At 42.1% G+C, this 21,137-nt stretch overlaps 1 protein-coding gene across 2 annotated transcripts; it reads left to right on the top strand.

Moving 5' to 3' along the window:
- The first annotated feature begins 2,731 nt into the window (after nt 1-2,731).
- Nucleotides 2,732-20,867, top strand: tbx2b (T-box transcription factor 2b). Of its 2 annotated transcripts, XM_077611833.1 has the most exons (7): nt 2,732-3,458; nt 4,067-4,334; nt 4,852-4,998; nt 5,278-5,354; nt 5,517-5,674; nt 13,155-13,720; nt 18,771-20,867. In XM_077611833.1, the coding sequence occupies exons 1-7, from the start codon at nt 3,103-3,105 to the stop codon at nt 19,200-19,202; spliced, it is 2,004 nt and encodes a 667-aa protein (XP_077467959.1). In that variant the 5' UTR covers nt 2,732-3,102; the 3' UTR covers nt 19,203-20,867. The 2 variants fall into 2 exon arrangements, with proteins under 2 accessions (XP_077467959.1, XP_077467960.1); XM_077611834.1 differs by lacking the exon at nt 13,155-13,720 and having other exon boundaries at nt 18,771-19,158.
- The last annotated feature ends 270 nt before the right edge of the window (nt 20,868-21,137 follow it).

Here is a 21,137-nt window from a genome sequence, read left to right as displayed (position 1 = left end):
AGCAGAAATGACTAAGCGGAAGCACTGCAGTGTGCGCTGAAGAAGGTATTGGTTTTTCAAATGTCCAGAATGTAATGCTTAAAACTACCACAAGAGAGCAGCAAGTTAACATATTTCTGGTCAGGCATAGTCATCGATAATCCTCTCAATTGCCCAAAGCACGAGTTTAGACACTTAGAGAAGGTAAAGAAATCCAATCACTCGTCTATTAGGATCCGACAGCCACTTCTGGCCACCATAATGTCAACTCTCTACGATGCACGGTTCGGACAAACGTAGCGTGAGAATGTTATCATAAAACATCCACCCATCCATAAATCACGCTTGATCTATTCCCCTAAACACTTTTTTTCCTGTAGTGATGAAAGACTCGGCGAGACACGGTAGTGCTGGACGCGCTGACCCAATGTAGTTGTAAGGAAGGACGCCTTTCCACGTAATTTACAAACGTCATTTTTGGAAGAATTTCCGCCAGCGAATTTCCTGGTGCACACACACACACACACTCCCAGCCATTAATCAAGAATTATAAGGATTATAGATCGAATAGATAACGCGTGATTTATGGATGGAAGGATGTTTTAGAACTCCCGTCACGACAGAAAAAGAGTGTTCTGGGAGCACCTGGAAACTTGCTGGCGGAAATGCGTCCTATCTTACGACCAATCAGCCACACAGTGCGTTTAGGGCACATAATATAAAAAACATTGATTCATACATCAACTCTGCTTTCAGCTTTAACAAATAAAAGATTGAGTTTACACACTGAGAGAAGGTGAAGAAATTCTATCACTCGTCTATTGGGATCCGACAGTCTTTTCTGGCCACCATAAAAAAAATCATCTCTCTACGTTGCACGGTTTGGTCAAACGTAACGAGAGAATCTTCTGTGCACTCAGAGGAGCAGTTGTTGGCTGGACAGGTGCCACAGGGAGGTTTCAGTCCTGCTGCTTGGGTAGGGAACATCAGCCTATCAACATTTGTTGATAATGCACCGATCGCTTTTGTTAATTCGCGCAATGATTCCTCAGGCTGATCATGTGACCATGAGCACCGATTGCTTTACGAATGTTTTCCGTGGCTGTGCGATCCATTTGGTCAGAGTATTCTGTTGGGAATCGGCAAGCCGATGAAAGATATACACTCAGGAACGAAGGAATTGATATTTACCAAAATGATTATTTATTTAACAAAATGAGCAAGCAAGTATCATAAAGAGAACACAGGCACGACCGAGTGGGCGAATAAACTAAGGATCAAAGGTAAAACAAAACAGCACGACCGAGTCGGCAGATAAACAAAATTTCAAAAAGTATAACCAAACAGCACAACCGAGTCGGCGAATAAACTAAGGTTTTCATAATACAAACGTCAAAAATTCTCAGAGTAGTCTTAGCGAAGTGTTGGGGAACAAGGCGGGAAGCAAGGGCAAGGCACGCAATCTCCCGGCTGTGGCAGGTGTCCTTAAATACCGGATGTGTCAATCTGCTGGAGGTGTGCTGATCTCGCCCTGCCTCGCTGGCTTAATCAGCTGCTGAAAAGACACATGCCATTGCAGGAAAAAGAAAATTACAATCTTTTGAAGGGTTGTCTGTCTCTGTGGGCCCTGCGATTGGCTGACCACCAATTCAGGTTGTGTCGCGCCTCGTGCCCGAACTCAGCTGCGATAGGGTCCAGCACCGCTCACGGCCCTTGTGAGGATAAAGCAGTCCAGAAAATGAATGAATGAATAATTGATCCCCTCCGCTAAAAAAATGCAGTATGTATAATTAACTGTATTATACTTTGTCTTTTGCTGCCTGATGGTGCAGCGGTTCACTCGCCTGATTTCGGTGTGGCCATGTGCGGGGATTCCCGCTGGTGCCGGTATGGTTGTGAGTATGAATGGTTGTTTGTCCCTCTGTGTGCCTCACGGCTAACTGGCCACCATTCTAGGGTGTAGTCTGCCTTCCACCCAAAGTCAGCTGGTATTGGCCCTACCAACCCCTGTAACCCTTTCGAGGATATGCGGTACAGAAGATGAATGAATGAATGAATATATAATTCTTTTAACTTTCCTTTCATCTCTAAAAATAATAATAATACAAATAGAGTAATCCCTTGATTTTTTGCGGCTTCACTACATTGCGTTTTTATTTTCTGGGGGGAATTTCTTTTTTGGTAATTCATTTTTTTGGTAAGTTCATAAACATTTGAAAATCAGCGCTCAAATTCGCAAGCGGAAGCCACTCCCCTGTCCTCCGCTTGCTACTAGAACTCAGCACTAAAGTAAAACATTTTTTTAAAGTCCATGAAAATGTGAAAATCCACACTGAAATTCACAAACAGAAGCCACTCCCCTGTCCTCTGCTTGCTACTAGGACTCAGCACTGGAGTAAAATAATAATAATAATAATAATAATGTATTTATTAATGTATTTATATAGGGGTGGCCCTACTTTGCGATTTTTCGTTTATATATATATATATATATATATATATATATATATATATATATATATATATATATATATATATATATATATATATATATATATATATATGTATATATTTAATTTTTTTATTGGTTATAATTTTATTCTATTTACTCTATCTGTTTTCCTACTACTAATGCTTTCGGCACCTCTGTGTTTCTACTCTTCTCATATAGCCTGACCAGTGAGTTTTAAGCCACGCCTTACAAGGCCCACAATTGGCCCAGAAAGCGTAAAATCAGCAATCACCGGGGCTTGGTTCATTAGAGTTAGGGTTGAGACAGGAGCGATATGTGACACGACCGCGCAGTAAACAGGGACACGGCCCTCCTGTCACTGTGGGATGATCGGAGAGCTCAACAGTTTTCTTCATTCAAAGGGAAACTAAGACTGGAATGTGTTTACGCTGCTCGGATCAGACTACAAGGACTTGGGAAGACGCAAGGAGAAAATCGAGTTGATAAACGTCTGATTATAATTATTGTTATTATTATTATTATTGTTATTAATATTATTATTATTTTGTTGCCAAAATGCAGTGAAGGAGGGGAAGTGGACAAAAAGAGCTTTTTCTAATTTTATTTTTTATTTATTTATTTTTATAAAAGAGAATTTGCATAATGCACCGATGAGAGATCCAGTTTTTATGGGGACCGCAATGGCTTATCAACCTTTTCACACGCACCGGATGTCCGAATTTCCCATGTCTGCATTTTTAGCGGCCGCTCAGCCTTCCTTCTTCCCAGGGCTAACCCTCCCCCCTGGGTCACTCACCAAGTCAATCCCAGAGCATAGTTTAGCTGCAGCAGAAACGGGACTTCATCCGATGATCAGCCACCACCAGTCTGCTCAACTCTGCAGCACCAAAACTCTGGACCCCGAAGAGGAAGGGGATGATGATCCAAAAGTTACGTTGGAAGCCAAAGATCTTTGGGACCAGTTTCATAAACTCGGCACAGAAATGGTTATTACTAAGTCCGGAAGGTAAGACAACAAGAGGTGAACTTAAGACTTTTACCGTTGTAATTTTTTATCCATAAATATCTTAAATTATTTAAAAAATAGGCGGCCCGGCAGATGAGTGGTTAGCGCATCGGCCTCAAAGCTCTGGGGTCCAGGGTTCAAATCCAGGTCGGTCCATCTCCCACATTCCAAAAAAACAAGCATGGGAGGCTGATTGGACACTCTAAATTGCCACTAGGTAAGGGTGTGAGTGTGCATGGTTGTCCGTCTCGTTGTGCCCTGCGATCGGCTGGCCACTGATTCAGGGTGTCCCCCACCTCTGGCCCGGAGTCAGCTGGAATAGGCTCCAGCACACCCCGCGACCCTAATGAGGATAAAGCGGGTCAGAAATAAATATGAATGAATAGATGAATATTTAAAAAAAATAAAAAAACACCCCCAACAAAGTTTAATAGTAGCCAGTCTATTCTAACATTCAACTTGAAAGACATGCAAGGATGCATCCACAAATTCAGACAACAGCTCTTACTTTTAAAATGTCAGTGTTTCTTTGCTCGCTGCTTTTATATTTTCAGTTATAGGGTTTGTAATAATTTAAATGAGTTTTTTTTAATTATTATTATTATTAGGAGGATGTTTCCACCATTCAAAGTACGAATAAATGGACTTGATAAAAAAGCAAAATACATTTTGCTAATGGACCTCGTGGCAGCAGATGACTGCCGCTACAAGTTCCACAATTCCCGTTGGATGGTCGCGGGAAAGGCCGACCCTGAGATGCCCAAGAGAATGTACATCCACCCCGACAGCCCAGCCACTGGCGAGCAGTGGATGGCAAAGCCAGTTGCATTTCATAAACTCAAGCTCACCAATAACATATCAGATAAACACGGATTTGTGAGTACAACGAATCTTTGCTATTTTTATATTTTTACTGTACTCTATTATGATCATATTTTCTACTCACAAAAAGTACAGACTACAAGCTACACATTATATGTATGCTTGATGATCAGTTTTATAATACATCTAATGTGAGCATATTGATGAAAAGTTCATATGAATAAAAAGAAAAAATAATGCTTCCACAATATATTACTTTGAAAATCTTACCTAAGAACTAGTAGTTTGTGTGTGCTTTTGTTGATGTAACAAATGCTGTGCTGAGGACACTATCAGCAGAGAATAATTAACATAAATATATTTAAAGAAAGCAAAATAATTTATTAGAATTGCATTCTGAGGATTCAAAGCATTTAGCACTGTTGTTTGCGTGCGAGTGTCAGCTAAGCATTTCAATTCAGTAATGTTTATTGATTATTAAGGTTGCATGTTATCTAAAAACTAAACTAGACACAAGTCCCGTAAAATGGATCGTTTAACTGAAAGATTTTTTGTTTGTTTCTTTGTGTAGACCATCTTAAATTCAATGCACAAGTATCAGCCCAGGTTCCACATTGTCCGGGCCAACGATATATTGAAACTCCCTTATAGCACATTCAGGACTTACGTCTTTCCAGAGACTGATTTTGTGGCTGTGACTGCTTATCAGAATGACAAGGTGAGCCAGTGTGTAAACTTGTGTGCCTCTATTTGTATAATTTATTTTTTATATATTCATTCCTTTTTTTTCATAGAGAATAAACGCCCCTCATTTCGTTTATTATTCATTGTGAAAATCGGACTACTTGCCTGTCTAACAGTGGGGGCTCTCTAACTCATTCCGACAAAATTTAATGGTATCATAATATATTGACTATATTGAAACGTGTCTTGCCAAGGCAGTTATTTTCTTTGCTTTATTTTTAACCAAATGTGTCCTTCCTCGTGTCATTACCAGATAACGCAACTTAAAATTGACAACAATCCATTTGCAAAAGGGTTTAGAGACACTGGGAATGGAAGAAGGGAGAAAAGGTAATTTATTATTACTATTGTTATTATTATTATTATTATTATTATTGTTATTATTATTATTATTATTATTATTATTATTATTATTATTATTATTATTATTATTATTATTATTATTATTATTATTATTATCATTATTATTGGTGTTTTTGATTATTTCTGCAGGAAGCAACTGACTATGTCCTCGCTGCGAATGTTTGAGGATCAGGGCAGGGATGGTGTGGACTCAGAAGCTTCAAGTGAAACTCCGACTGCTCGAAACGCTGTTTACTCCCCGCTGGGAGTGGATACAAGTCCGCTCCAGTTGAACATGGCGACTCTAGGTAATTGGGTGCTTATTATTTTTATGAAGATGATTGAATAGCACTAACTATTTACACAGTGTAAACATGTAATCTTCCATGTCCACGAAGTAGTCCGTTAAAGTACTGCTAAGTGTAAGCGCAATTTGCAAGTTCAGCTAATAGGATCATTAGCACAATTTAACTGGTTTACGACCTAGTCATAAGTGTGGTACATTACCGATTCACGCAGTGTCTGAATGCAATAATATTCCGCTTTAGCATGCAGATGTTTATAACATTGCTATAATGTGATGACACTGGGCTGCATCAAAATGTTTTATTTTCTTCAACCCACAACATTGGTTGACAAAAGACCTATTTACACATTAACAAATTATATGTGACAACTGTTCACCGAGTTTTGGGCTTACTACAACACTCTGGCTGAGTAAAGGCAGCACAGGTGTTCATAGTATATTATTATTATTTAAATAAATATTGGGATTTAGGATGTGGCCTTGGTATATCTGGTCTCTTACAGACACATGGGTGTAATCATTACTTTAAATTAACTTTATTTATTTAGCGGAATTTAAAAATTTAAATAGCATGACATTATGTTCAAATCGCACTCATGTAAAAACTGTCAAACTGCTCTAAAGTCGGGTTAATTCCGGATTACATAACCTACAATGTTCCGGTATTTTATTTCCGATAGCAGTTTAAGTGTTTATGTGATACTTTTGACAGTGAAGAAGTGTTACAGTTTAAGTGTGCCTTGGTAATTAGTACACTCATATAATCTTATTATTGTATTAGTTGAGCTGAATCTCAAACAATGTAATAGTATCATATGTGAATATATAGTATATATAGATACAAAAATGTAAGAATTTTAAAATAATCATTTAACTCCCGCTTCAAACAAATTCCTATTATATCACCATGGTGGTAAGTGATTTTCACATTCACCTCACACTTCTGAGATCTTTGCTTCGATCCTGGGCTCTGGCCTCCCCGGGTGAAGTTTGTAGTTTCTCCCCATGTCTACGTGGGATTTCTCAGGGTAAAACTTTTTTTTCTCTCATCCCAAAAACATGTAAAATTATCGCTTGGTATGAGTGTGTGTGTCTCATCATGCTACGCTATTAACTGACAACCAGTTCAGGATGTACTGCATCGGTCCACAACCATCGGTCCATGGACCGGTAGCAACTCGGTGCCGGGCCGTCAGAGAAATAAATATTAACATTTTAAATCTCATGCACACGAGGCACTATCAACACTCAAGTACAGTGGTACCTCTACATACAAGCACCCCTACATATGAGCATTTCGAGCAAATAATTATCTCTAGATTCGAGAAAAATTTCGAGATGCAAGAAAGGCAGGTGGCCAAGACATGAGAGGCTGTTTATCATTGTAGCGCACTGTCTTTTTTGCCGCATATCTTGGATTGGATTGGATTGGATAACTTTATTCATCCCGTATTCGGGAAATTTCATTGTGACAGTAGCAAGAAAAGGCATAGTTATAAGTTAGACAGTACAGTCAAAGGCCGCAGAACAACAAAGCAAAAAGCACAAAGTACAAAGCCAATCAAAGTCAATGGGATCATTAAGAATCACCAAATCATTAAGACGGAAAAGCAGCAAAAACACAAAATGAGCTACGAGTTTCGGTAGCAAAAACGGATAGACTCAAAAAGACGTAAAGTTGGACAAAAACTGGAACCACACAGGAAGTCTTCCATGAGATGGGGAACTTCTGCAGACTGTGACCGAGGTAGAGAATATGCAGAGTCACTCTTCCAAGCTTATCCGCACAGTTCCTCAGTAGTCTGGAGCTGAAGAAAACAGCAGCAGGGCAGAACTCCTCGACTCCGTTGCTGGTAAGCGCAGACAGCTCTTCCATCTTATCCCACGATGGAATGGTTGGTCAGAAGCGTTGCCTCTCCTCCCGGCACTTTTGTCCAGCTCCGAAACTCCGGCGGCACAGAGGTGTTGCTCCTTCTGCTACGTATTGTAACAGCTAGTCCCGTGTGTGTGACAGCGTAGGCATGGCTGAATGGTTCCAAAAAAAATGTAGCCGAAAGAAGCCAGGCTAATAGAACAAGGAAAGTTGTAAAAACATTAAAGTAAAAAGTATAAAGTACAAAGTAAAGTAAAAAGGGATGTATTAAGAATTACTAAAATGTAATTAAAAAAAAGATAGAAGGGCTGTAAAACACGAAAAACATAAGAGTGTACAGAGCTACTCCCACTGGCTCCCACGTGAACGGCGCCATCTTGGAAATCTTTCGCGTATAACAGATATCTATGAGCACTGGGCGGAGCGTTGCATTTTTTTCAGTGTTTTTTTCCGTCACTCAGCGCGAATGCCAGAGCGATCGCTAACACGAGCAGTATATATTACTTCTCATTGGCTGTTCATAAGAACATCAGGGGCACTGGCTCTCTCCCCAGCAACTCTTTGTGTAATATCTCTGGTCGCAACTACCTCTTTGTAACGTCTCTGCGAGCACTGAGCGGAGCGTTTTTTCAGTGTTCCCCCCCTTAGCCTGTTAGCTCCCGTTAGTGGAGCGATCGCTAATTCAAGACTACTTCTCGTTGGCGAGTGGTCGTGCGTTGTGAGGACATTTGTGTGCATCATTTTCAGAATATTTTGAAGGGAATACAACAGCAAACAGCCCATCGATAGCGAACGTGAGGTTGGAGGCGGGGCAAACAGCTAACCCCGGCAGGAGAAGGTATAAAAATTAAAACAAAGTTAGAATTAAGTTTAGTGTAAAGTTCGATTAAACTTATTTTTGAGTGTGTCTGCATCGTAATCCAAGTTCATTTAAATTTGTTTATGTTATATTACGATTCACCGGTGCAAAAAGTCTCCCCCACTGTATGGAGATCATGAGCCACTGGAGCGCTGGCGCCCAAGTTTGCCAGATTGCAAAGATTCCAAACCAATCACACAGTAAATATAACCCGCTCAGTATGGCGGGAATTTTGCCCAATCTGTCAACACTGCTGCACCTATGCACAACACACTGACTCAAGTGATTTTCATTGGACAAATAAGTGTTGCAGCTCAAAACAACAAAACTCCTATTTCTGACGAACTCTCAAAGTCTACAGCAGGGGTCTCAAACTCGCGGCCCGCGGGCCAACTGCGGCCCTTGGGACGATAATTTGCGGCCCCCGTCTTAATATGAAAGATTAATGTTTGTGCGGCCCGCTGAATGAACCAATCACGGTGAGGTTTACGGCTCTGGAGGGCGGGACATCGTCTGGGCTGTCCAGTGCCTCGCTCACTCACTCATTCATTCCTCCAATCAGCTGGGAGGAGGAGAAGCTGTGAAGCCGATCACTCCGCTCGGCGCGCACACTCCTCCGCTGCTCTCAGCATAGAACTGAATGAGGCGCTATGATCCGTGATCCAGCCTGTCAGTATCTGTAGCCATCTCCGCGAGTGAAACTGAAACTTAACAGTAAGTGCGTTAACATGACACTTGAGAAATTCGGAGAACTGCCGTAATCCAATACGATCGTTGAGCGAAAGGGCGCATGAGCCACAGACCCGCACGACTGAAAGATAAAATTCAACCCGAGACTCATTCCAAGTGGAAACATATTACAGAGCCCCAGAGATGTCTCTTTCAAAGCCCAAAGAGCTTTGTTGGAATAACAACCGATGGAGCCCCATCAATGACAGGGAGGAAGAATGGACTGGTAGCACTTGTTCAAAAAAAACTGGAAGAGGAGGGTGTGGAGGAGGCCATAGCTCTGCATTATCCATCAGCAGGCCCTTGCAGCAGATGCCTGAAGTTTGACAATGTGATGTCTGTCGTGTGAAATGCATCAACCAAATCAGATCCAGGGGTTTAAAGCACAGAAGGTTCCGTGCTTTTTTAGAGGAAATGGAGTCAGAATATGGGGATGTGCTCTACTTCACTGAGGTACGTTGGCTCAGCAGGGGAAACGTGTTGAAGAGATTTTTTGAGTTGAGAGCAGAAGTAAAAGACTTCATGGAGATAGACGGGGTTGCTGTTCCTGTGCTACGTGATCCCAAATGGCTCATGGACTTAGCTTTTCTTGTTGATATCACACATGAGCTTAATGTACTGAACAAGAAGCTACAACGCCAGGGGCAACTTGTCAGTGCTGCCTATGACAACGTGAGAGCATTCTGCACTAAACTCGTGTTCTGGAAAGCCCAGCTCTCTCAGACAAACCATTGCCATTTCCCAGCATGCAAGGCTCTCGTGGATGCAGGCACACCATTCAGTGGTGAGAAGTATGTTGAGGCCATTTCGAAGCTACAGGAGGAATTTGATCACAGATTTGCAGACTTCAAGACACACAAAGCCACATTTCAAATTTTTGCGGACCCCTTCTCCTTTGATGTGCAAGATGCCCCTCCTGAGCTTCAAATGGAGCTCATTGACCTGCAGTGCAACTCTGCACTCAAAGCCAAGTTCAGGGAGGTGAGATGGAGAAGCAGACAAGCTTGGGCAATTTTTGAGAGAGTTGACCCCCAGCTTCCCTGAACTTTCCTGAATGTTCAAGCGGACCATGTGCCTTTTTGGGAGCACATACTTGTGTGAGAAGCTCTTCTCCACCTTGAACTTCAATAAGTCCAAGTACAGGTCCAGACTTACTGATGAGCATCTTCAAGCTCCCCTGAGGGTCTCCACTGCTTCCTCCCTCAAGCCAAATGTGACTCAGCTATGTGAGAAGAAGCGCTGCCAGGTCTCTAGCAGGAAGAAGTAGGCAAGAGAAGCCGTGTTCAGAATATTTCATGTTCAATGTTCCATTCAAGTTCAGAAAGTTAAAGGTTAAAGAGCTGTTAATACAGACATTTGAAACGGAATAAAAATAATTAGTTTTCTCTACTTAGCCAGCCAGTGTATATCTACTGTATGCTCATTATTATTATTATTATTATTTTATTACTGATTTATTTATTTTTTATTCATCTTTAAGTTAATTTATTTAATTCATTATTTTTTGTTAAAAAATAAAGATATTTGATAACGTTGGAATGTTTTATCAGCGCTTTTCTTGTGGAAATCCTGATGCGGCCCAGTCTCACCCAGACTCTGCCTCTAGCGGCCCCCAGGTAAATTGAGTTTGAGACCCCTGGTCTACAGTCTTGTGAACAATAACTACAATTGCTATGATGAAACACAAATGATATTGACAGAACACAAAGATATATTAAAACTTGTGAACATCAAGTGCAGAAAAGTGTTTCATGTAAACTTTACATGCTGGGGTGTCAAACTGGTCCTCCAAGGGCCGCAGTGGGTGCAGGTTTTCATTCCAACTCAACAAGAGGATACCTTTTGCAAGTGTAATTAGTTAATTAAAGTCAGGTGCTACTTATTTTAGAAGACACCTGATTGGTTAAAATGTCGGCACTGGATCGGTTGGAACAAAGACCAGGACCCACTGCGGCCCTCGGCGGAATCGGTTTGAAACCCCTGATGTAAAGCCAAGAAAATCAAATTACCAACATAAGGCTGACGGTGTATGCCGCGTTTCTAGATTTTGCTGTTCGCTACTCCCGACTGACTGAACTTGTCCTCCTCCAGCTCCGAGTCATCGCACAGAAACCTATTCAATGTGTATGTTGGACAGGCTGTTAAATATAGTGTGTTTTCTTGATCTTCTGTGGGCTTCTGGACACTTGAAAAATGCATCTCATACCATGCTTTCGCCATCAGCAGCCAAACTTGACCTTATTCATGAATATTCTTCAAGGTCCTACGTATAAGACAGTAAAGATTAAGTATGTTAAAAGTTTATTAAAGTGTATTTTATTTTTATTATTTGATTTAATACTTTGATGACACGGTAACTTGAGATGGAAATGCCCTGAATGTCCTCGTTGAAGCTGTAGTTGGTCCAGATAAATAAGCAGAGCAGAGACCTTTTTCATTATACTAATAATGTCAAAATGAAAATACGTTTATATTGTTTTGTTCTATAAATTTAATGTGTGTATCAGTTTTGCTTTCCCTGAATGTCTGGAAATGTATTTTCAATAGAACTGTCCCTAACATTTTTTTTTCTCTTAACTAATCTCTCGGGTATCTTGTCAATGGGTTAGTCACTGATTATTTCTTTTTCTTTTCTTTATGAATTTAGCTATTATTTTGATAATTGACAAAAAAAATCTTAACATTTATTTTAATTATTTTAAAAATAATTAAATGTACAGTCACATCTCGCCAATTTTCGGAGCCGATAAAAATTGTAATGAAAACATATTGGAACAGTTTGTGCTATTATGGACTATAGAGTAAATCAATTCTTAAATAAATAGCTCTCTAACTCATTCACTGCCATTTGATGATTGTATCTATAATATATCTTTGTTTGCCGCCAACCTCCCAGCTCAAATGGATTGGAAGTCTAGCACCGCTAATGGTAGCCCATAAGTTAAATGAGTATTTGATTAGTTTTGCAATACTATTTATAATTAGTTGGTAGTAAATTAGGCAGCACTGTGAATGAGTGGTAACTGTGTCGGCCTCACAGTTCTGGGGTTGAGGGTTCGATCCTAGTTGGGTCCTCACTGTGTGGAGTTTTTCCCCAGGCTTGCGTCCGCTTCCTTTCACATTCCAAAATAATGAGTGCTACGCTAACACTACGACTTACATTTAGAGAGGGGTGGTCAATCAGTTAACACCTTGAAAGGCTAAAGCAACATTGTGTTTTTGTTATTAAAAAATCAAATCTTACCCTTATTACAAAACAAGAAGCCTAAGGCTCCTCCTGTTGCATCTTTGGCTCAAGGTGGGTCTGAGCTCCAGCTCAGTTTTTCATAATTTAGTTGGCGGCTGCCACTGCCCACACGGGTGCCGGTCTGGTACGTTGGTGGACAACTGCCCATTTCATTGTTTTCAATTAATTTAAACCACACCGATGTCACAACAAAATGTAAAAAGAATGTGACTTGATGTTCGCAGCAGGGAATTACCCTAATATATTGACATTTTAATTGTGTCGCTGCCTTATTCCTCGCCCGAAACGCTGGTGTTACGAACCTCATCATTTTGCTGTGCAAAGGCATTTTCAACTGACTTAATGGCAAAATATATTTAAATCATCAATTGTCACTAATGGCGGCCCGGTGGACGAGTGGTTAGTGCATCGGCCTCACAGTTTTAAGATTGGACATTGCTGTTTGGAGTTTGCATGTTCTCCCCAGTTTTGCGTGAGGTTTCTACAGGTACTCTGGTTTCCTCCCACATCCCGAAAACATGCAAGGTAGGCTGTTTGAACACTCTAAATCGCCCCTAGGTATGAGTGTGATTGTCAATGGTTGTCCGTCTCCATTCCCCCTCCAATTGGCTGGCCACCAATTCAGGGTGTCCCCCGCCTGGTGCCCATACTTGGCTGGGACCAGGCACCCCGCGTGATCCTTCGAGGATAAACTGTATGGAAAATGAAGGAATTAATATCTATATAAAATTCATGCACACATTACTATTTTGCCTTATTGCTTTTTTTTTTAGATGAGAAAATATGCACTGAAAGTGATCAGGAGTTTGACAATCGCGGTGAGCGCTGCACAAGCTCCAACAGCCTGGGGACCAAAGCTATCCCTCGTCTTGAGGAGAGGATTAGGGAAAGACCTGATATCGAGAAGAAGGATAACTTCACTTTCAGTATACGGAGCCAGGATGAAGATAAACCGGGAAGCAGGAATCAGAATGACACTGCAAAAATGATTAAGGACCCTGAGGCTGGGAGCATCAATGCTGTTAGGGACACATCCTCACTCATGGTCCAGACTGAAAGCCCTTCACACTTCAACCCAAATCATTTACAAAGCCTGGCACTGTCTGGCCTACACAGCCATCAGTTCTTTAACCCTCTAAACAATGGATCACCACTTTTATTTCATCCAGGGCAATTTGCCATGACCCCAGGAGCCCTTTCTGCTATGGGGATGGGGCATTTATTGGCCTCTGTATCTGGTGCAGGTGGTTTGGGAAATAGCAACCTCTGTCCACATGGAACAGGAGGAAAGCCCAATGCTTTCCCTTACCATTTCTCCCAGCATATGTTTGCCTCGCAGGTAAAGTAGACCATTCACCTTTACCCTTGCACAATTAGGCTAGATAATCCGGTGCCCGGACATTTCGTCGACGGACAATTCGTCGCGGGACACTTCGTCGCCAGACAGTTCGTCGACCGGACATTTCGTCGACGGACAATTCGTCACCGGAAACTTCATTGCCAGACAGTTATAATAACAGACGAACTTAGGGTTTCGTTAAGAGAGAGATTTGTTTTAGTCGAAGAGGAAGATATGTTTTAATGGCAACTGACACTAAACTCGATTTATTGGCAAAAAGTATGCACTGGTATAGAGTTGATGGTTGTCAGGTGCACTATCGAACATACCGTCGCAAAACCAGTGCACACTTTTTGCCAATAAATCGAGATTAGTGTCAGTTGCCATTAAAACGATATCTTCCTCTTCGACTAAAACAAATCTCTACCCTCTTAACGAAACCCTAAGTCCGTCTGTTATTATAACTGTCTGGCAACGAAGTGTCCGGTGACGAATTGTCCGTCGACGAAATGTCCGGTTGACGAACTGTCTGGCGACGAAGTCTCCGGCGACGAATTGTCCGTCGACGAAATGTCCGGTCACGGATAATTACGGTAATCATGCATTTAAAACCAGCCTCATTTTGCTCTCATCGCGTGATGGGTTCTCATACGGAGTAATGTAATCGCTCGTGGAAGGGGGACTAACAGCCAGGCGACCGGCAATGTTGATGTTGCCAGTTTGACCAAATGGCCCGCGCCCCGGGATGTCACGCAATTAATTTTTGCGCTCCGAGCCTGGGGATTTCAGTGACGACGATGAAGCAGCCAGTCAGATTTGTTTTTCTAACTCATGTTGACTCCAGCTTCCAGAGATGGAATATGGTTTACCATCCGGTCAAAAAATGGACTACGAGTACACAGACTGAAGTCAAACATTCTGACGTTACAAGATTAAAATTGTAATATTAGGAGAGAAAAGTCATAATATTATGAGATTCAAGTGTTAATAATCTGAGAATGAAGAAATACATTGTACTATGATAAGAATAAAATCATAATATTACAAAAGAAAGGTCTTAACATTACAAGAGAAAAGTTGTAACATTATGAGATTAAAGTTATTTTATTTCTTGAAGTGAATTGAATGCTTGTATTGTCATTATACAAGTATAATGAGATTTAAAGCTTTCACCACATAGTACACAAATAACAACAGCAAACAGACAAAAAAGTAATCAATAAATAAGTCGTCTAAGTGAGGTCAGCAGAGCAGAGCGGGCTTGTTCTGTCTGAAGCCCAGGATGAGTTCCATGGTTTTGTTGAGAGAGGACTACTCACTAAGTCTATGAACGCAACAACAAATAAACAAACACATAGATAATCAAATGTATCGCCATGATAAATAAATATTCAATAAATAGTAATAGATAAATAAGTGGTCAACATAATAAATAAATAGTGTAAGTAGTAGTAATAAGTATTGATTAGGTCCAAGGTGCAGAACTCGAGTTCACTATGGTGAAGAAAGTGTCCTTGAGTCTGTTTGTCTTGGCTGTTATGGCTCTGTAGCACCTTCCAGAGGTTATCAGAAGCTTGGTGCCCAAGTTGTTCTTCCTAAGTACCCTGAGGAAATGGAGTCGTTTCTGAGCCTTCTTCACCACTGCCGTGATGTTTGTAGACCATGAGAGCTTATCCGTGACGTGGACCCCCAGGAATTTAAAGGACTGGACCCTGTCTACAAATACTCCATTTATGAGGAGTGGGGCCAGATCTGTGCTGTGTTTGCGAAAGTCCAGGATTATCTCTTTAGTTTTCGTGGTGTTCAGTGTGAGATTGTTCACCGAGCACCACGAAGACAATTTGTTGACCTCATCTCTGTAAGCCGACTCATCCCCTCCTGAGATGAGTCCGACCACAGTGGTGTCGTCAGCGAATTTGATGATGGCGTTAGACTGGTGGGTGGGTGTACAGTTGTATGTGTACAGGGAGTACAGCAGAGGACTCAGTACACAGCCTTGAGGGGAGGCAGTGCTTAGTGTAATGGAGGAAGAGAGGTGGGGACCAAGTCTAACAGTCTGTGGTCGGTTGGTCAAGAAGTTCTTTATCCAGCAGCAGATTGAAGAGGATAGTCCAAGGTGGGAGAGTTTGTCAGTCAGAATGTCCGGTTTTATGGTGTTGAAGGCTGAGCTATAGTCAATGAAGAGCATCCTCACGTAGTTCCCATGGTGTTCCAGGTGGCTCAGTGCTGTATGAAGAGCAATGGCAATAGCATCCTCAGTGGACCTGTTTGCTCTATAAGCAAACTGGTGAGGGTCAATTGAGGGAGGGATTGTATTCCTGATATGGCGGGCTACCCACTTTTCAAAGCACTTCATGATCACAGGCGTGAGGGCAACAGGCCTATAATCATTCATGCTGCCAATGGTTGGCTTTTTGGGGACAGGGATGATGGTGGCAGATTTCAGACAGGATGGAATGATGGATTGTTGCAGGGAACAATTGAAAATGTTTGTGAAGACTCCAGCCAGCTGGTCAGCACAGGCTTTGAGCACCTTCCCAGGTACTCCGTCTGGGCCAGCAGCCTTCCTGGTGTTCACAGACCGCATTACCAGTCTCACTTCCTGTTCCCGGAACGTCAGTGTATTGCTGCAGGGTGGTGGTGGGGGTGTTGAGACTGGGTCTGATTTGTCAGTCTCAAAGCGGGCAAAGAAACGGTTCAATTTCTCCGCTAGTGAGGCATCTGCATTAACAGAAAAACAAACTTGAAGGCATAAACAAAAGTGTACCGTATTTTCACACCTATAGGATGCACCGCCTGAAAGGGCGTCTTCTCAGTTGTGGGACTTGAAGGCATAAACAAAAGTGTACCGTATTTTCACACCTATAGGATGCACCGCCTGAAAGGGCGTCTTCTCAGTTGTGGGTGTATTTTCTGTTTTTTGTCAATACAAAAGGTGCTTCATTTCAAAGGACATGCTGCAACCGTTGTGCTAGCATGACACACACGTTAGCATGCATGCTACCGTATGTTTTAAAAAAGGCAACATGAACAAAACTGAGTTTGATTTTGTTTTATTGACGTAATGTGTATTTGCGAAAATATAACTCAAAGTATTCAAACATCTACAAACCTGTCAAAGTCCTCATCTTCTGTATCCGACTTAAAGAGTTCAGCCAAGTGGGAGAGTTTGCCATCAATGCTGGGTTCCATCTCATTGTCAGGTCAGAGTTGTCGTCGTGGGGTTTCGTAATAGTGATTACAGTGCTCGCTGGCACTTTTGCCCAGTCATCGACAATCCATTCCAAATTCTCACGTAACTCGTGTGATGCCGCCTGTCCGTCTTTATATGCAGGGTCATAAGCGCTACAAGCGCATGGAAGTCAACTTCCTTGCCACTTGTCTGGGATGTTTTGAATGGATTTATTGTAATGCTTGGAATACGCGGGGAGGCTCTTTTTTAGGGTAAACGTCCGCTGGGTTGAGCAATATGTAACGTGTCGGCAAGAAATGAAACCAGTCAGTCAAGCAGTCAGGGTCATACAAATTTTTGAATTTAGCCCTTAAACAAGTCCGATGTAGTGAAGCCACGGAAGTTGGAGCCGCAAAGTAAAGAAAGATGGGCGTATGCGCCAGCCAGTGATGAGCTGTGGGAGTGGCCAGTCCAGTGGGCGTCCGCACCGGCACTTGACAAGGAGTGGTAGTGCCGGTCCGGCGGGCGTCTGCGCTGGCCCTTGATAGCCGGCAAGCTCAAGGGGGGAGCTTGGACGGGCAAAGGCGAGCGAGGAGATAACTCGGGGGGCTCGAGCGTACAGCCCCTACTTTCTCTTCTCCCTGCATCGCGGCGCTCGCCGCCACCTCGGGAGGACGGCGTAGTACGCCAGCCACCACGCGGTGGTCCATTGTAGATGGCGAGCCGATACGGGGAAAAATCTCGCTGTTATGGGGGTGTATCGAAGTCCAAATCGGCTGAGGAAATAACATTCCGAATCCGAATCTCAAGCCCACAAATCAATTAGCTCATGACCGTCCTCACAATCAGAAAAATCTGATAGCTAGCTAGGGCGATCAACAGGGACCGATGGAGGCTGAGGATTCACCCTCCATTGGGAAAATGAATAGCCGGAGTCCGTATCCAGATGGCTAGGGCGATGAACAGGAGGCGATGGAAGTGGAGTATTCTCTCCTAGTCAAGCGAGTAGCCAGGAGCGACAGAGTGATGGTTAGGGCCAATAATCTCTGCAGTGTGAGCTGGATGCTTGGCGTCGGCGAGAGCGTCGGTGGCTTTCTGCTGGGTCCATGCTGGTCAAATCATTCGGTTACGTCTTTGGCAAGACGTCGAGGCGAGGACCCGAGGAATAGGACCCAATCGCAGGGAAGCAGGCGAGGACGAGGCAAGTGGTTCTCAGAAGAAACGTTAATAACTTAGGCAGGAGGCAAGAAAAATAACAAGGTAGTTGGCGAGAAATAACCAAAATCAAACCCGACTAGGGAAAACACGAGGAAGCGAGAAACGAGACAACGTGCACATGGCATGGCAGATAAAGCAGACGATCCGACCAATGAAATAACTATCGGAACTAATTCTAAAGGACGCGCAGCTGCGCAAGAGCAATGGCAAGACAGGAGGGACAAACAAGAGTAGGGAAACGAACATCACAACACCGGGAGAAAGCAATGGAAAAACAATAACAAGCCAATCCTAACAACCATGCATGTTTTTGGATCGCCATGGAACTATTGGTTGATCGCCAAGGAACTATCGGTAGTTCGCCAAGGAACTGTCGGTATATCGCCTAGGAAATATTGGTAGATCACACATTTCTTAGCTACGTTCTTGTGAATTTGGCATGTCCGCAATAAACTTTAGCATGAACCCCCGTTCCCTTCTGCTCCAATACATGTTGAAAGGGTCTAATGCAGGGTATAGCAACATAAATAATTCCTGAGCATTGTCAGTGGCTTGTAAAAAGGGTAGATCTTGGAAGGGTAACTCCTTGAAAAGTAGATCACCCCTGGATTAACTCATGTAAAGTTGGAAAATAAACATATTTATGCTGTTGTATTTCAGGGCATCCCCATGCCTCGGTTTGTGGGTGGGTTTCCTTATCCTTACACCTACCTGGCAGCAGCTGCAGCCTCAACATTCCCAGCAACCAGCAACTCCAGCCCACTGTGCAGAAACCCTTTTCTTGCCGCATCTCGACCATTGGTTCGCTTCAACCCCTACCAGCTCCCATTATCTACTATGTCTCATACCTCTACCCTGCTCACACCCAACCTGCAATGCAGCCTCAACTCTGGCTCTGAATCGTCCAAAGCATGCAGTAGAGAGTCTAGTCCCGCCCTAGATTATCACAGCTACAAGAATGAAGGATCCTGTGAAAGAAACACATCCCCTAAAACAAAAGACTCTCTGAATGAACTAAAGAATATTCAGAGACTTGTAAGTGGTGTCGAGGGCCAGAGAGAGCCACGCTCAACTGAAGATTCTACAAAGTGATATGCCTCTCAGTTTGAGAGGCCTTGTCTTGCGGCCTGAGAACTCTTCTGTAATAATAAATAAATAAAACTAGGGTCAGGCAACTCTGTAGATAAGGCGTTAGTGTTTCTGCCACTAGAGTTCTGAAATCGAGGGTTCAATCCCAGGTTCAGGACCTTCCTGTGGTGAGTTTGCATGTTCTCCCCGGATTTGGATGGGTTCTACTTTGGTTTCCTCCCACATCCAAAAAACATGCATGATAGGCTGGTTGAACACATTAAAATGCCCCTAATTATGAGTGTGAGGGCAAATGGTTGTCTGTCTCAATTTGCCAAGTGATTTTGTGGCCACCTATTCAGGTGGTCCCCCGCCTGGTGCCCATAGTTAGCTGGGATAGGCTCCAACAGCCCCCCACCCCCCACAACACTTGTGAGGATAAGCAGTACAGAAAATAAATAAATGAATGAACTAGGGTCATGGTGTTGTATATTCATAAAGGTTGTTTAGGAATAATAATTGGTAAGATTCTGAAGTACATCTGATATAGAAAATAATTGCTGATACAACATCAAATCCTCTAAATGTCAAGTCCCAGACTGAATCTTTCTGATTCGCAGATTCAAATACTTGGCAAAAAGATAAATAAAAGAAAAACTAAATAAAATATAACTCTTGACCCTGACCTCTTGAGCTGCATTCTTTTTAAGTGGATTCAAATTGTAATTTGTCTTTAAAAAATCAATTTGTGGTCTATTTATGTAATCTAATATTAATGAATACAAATTTGTAAATACAGTGCTTCAAAACAATATGTGCTTGGTATTAATTTATTCAACTGTGAATAGTAGCTTGTTGATATTATAACTAATATAATAATTTTCTTTCTAACTCCACCTCACTACTGAACCCTGTTGTGCAATTTAAAATGTTTTGAAAATTGTTATGTATGCCATATTTGGTCTACAGTTGCAATTATATTTTTAGATAAAATGAAAAGTTCTAGGCAATCCATGGGAAAGTGGTTAGCACGTCTGTCTCGCAGTTGTGGGGTCGAGTGTTTGATCCCAGGTCGGTCCAAACTGTGTGGAGTTTTCATGTTCACCCTGGGCTTACGTGGGTTCCACCCACATCTTAAAATATGCATGTAGGCTGGTTGAACAATCTAAATTGCCCTTAGGTATGGCTGGCCACAAATTCAGGGTGTCGCCCACCTGGTGTCCGTAGTTAGCTGGGATAGACTCCAGGACCTCCCACAACACTTGTGAGGATAAGCAGTTAAGAAAATGAATGAATAAAAAAATATATTTAATTTAAAACTACTAAGTTTACTTCACCCTGGGCATGTGACGATCAAACATTTCCTTATTTAAGGATGCATTGTTGCTATCAATTAATTGACATGTTTAAACATTAAATGTTCTTACTCATTCTGGTTGTATTTTTTTTCTGATTGTGTTGCAGGTTTTAAATAAAATGATTTGAAAATGTGTACAACTATTGTTAATGATTACATAATTTGGAAAGGACTAAAGTGTATATGGTAGGCAGCTTGCACAAAAATTGAGGATAATAGCACCCCCATTTTGCCTTCCATATTATCTTATTACTCAGAGGTTGGCTTGCTGTATTTTGGATCAGAAGATTACTAATTCAATATCACGGTATTCTAGGCCAGGGGTGTCCAAACTGATCCACAAATGGCCGCAGTTTGTACAGGATTTTGTTCCAACTAATCCAGCGTGGACTGTTTAACAAATGACACTTCTTTTGACACAAGAATCACTGGACTGTAATCAACTGATTACAGTTTTAAGACACCAGATTGGTTAAAATGTATCCTCTTTGTCGGTTGGACTGCAAACCTGTACCCAATGCAGCTCTTGAGGAGTGTTTTGGACACCTGTGCTCAAGGGTATTAATTTCACACACAACTGAGTTTCTTTAAATATAAAGTGG

The sequence above is a fragment of the Stigmatopora argus genome, chromosome 10, assembly GCF_051989625.1.
Source record: "Stigmatopora argus isolate UIUO_Sarg chromosome 10, RoL_Sarg_1.0, whole genome shotgun sequence".
NCBI classification, from domain to species: Eukaryota; Metazoa; Chordata; class Actinopteri; order Syngnathiformes; family Syngnathidae; genus Stigmatopora; species Stigmatopora argus.
The sequence above is the reverse complement of the archived record's forward strand: the minus strand, read 5'-3'. Positions and strand labels throughout refer to the sequence as shown.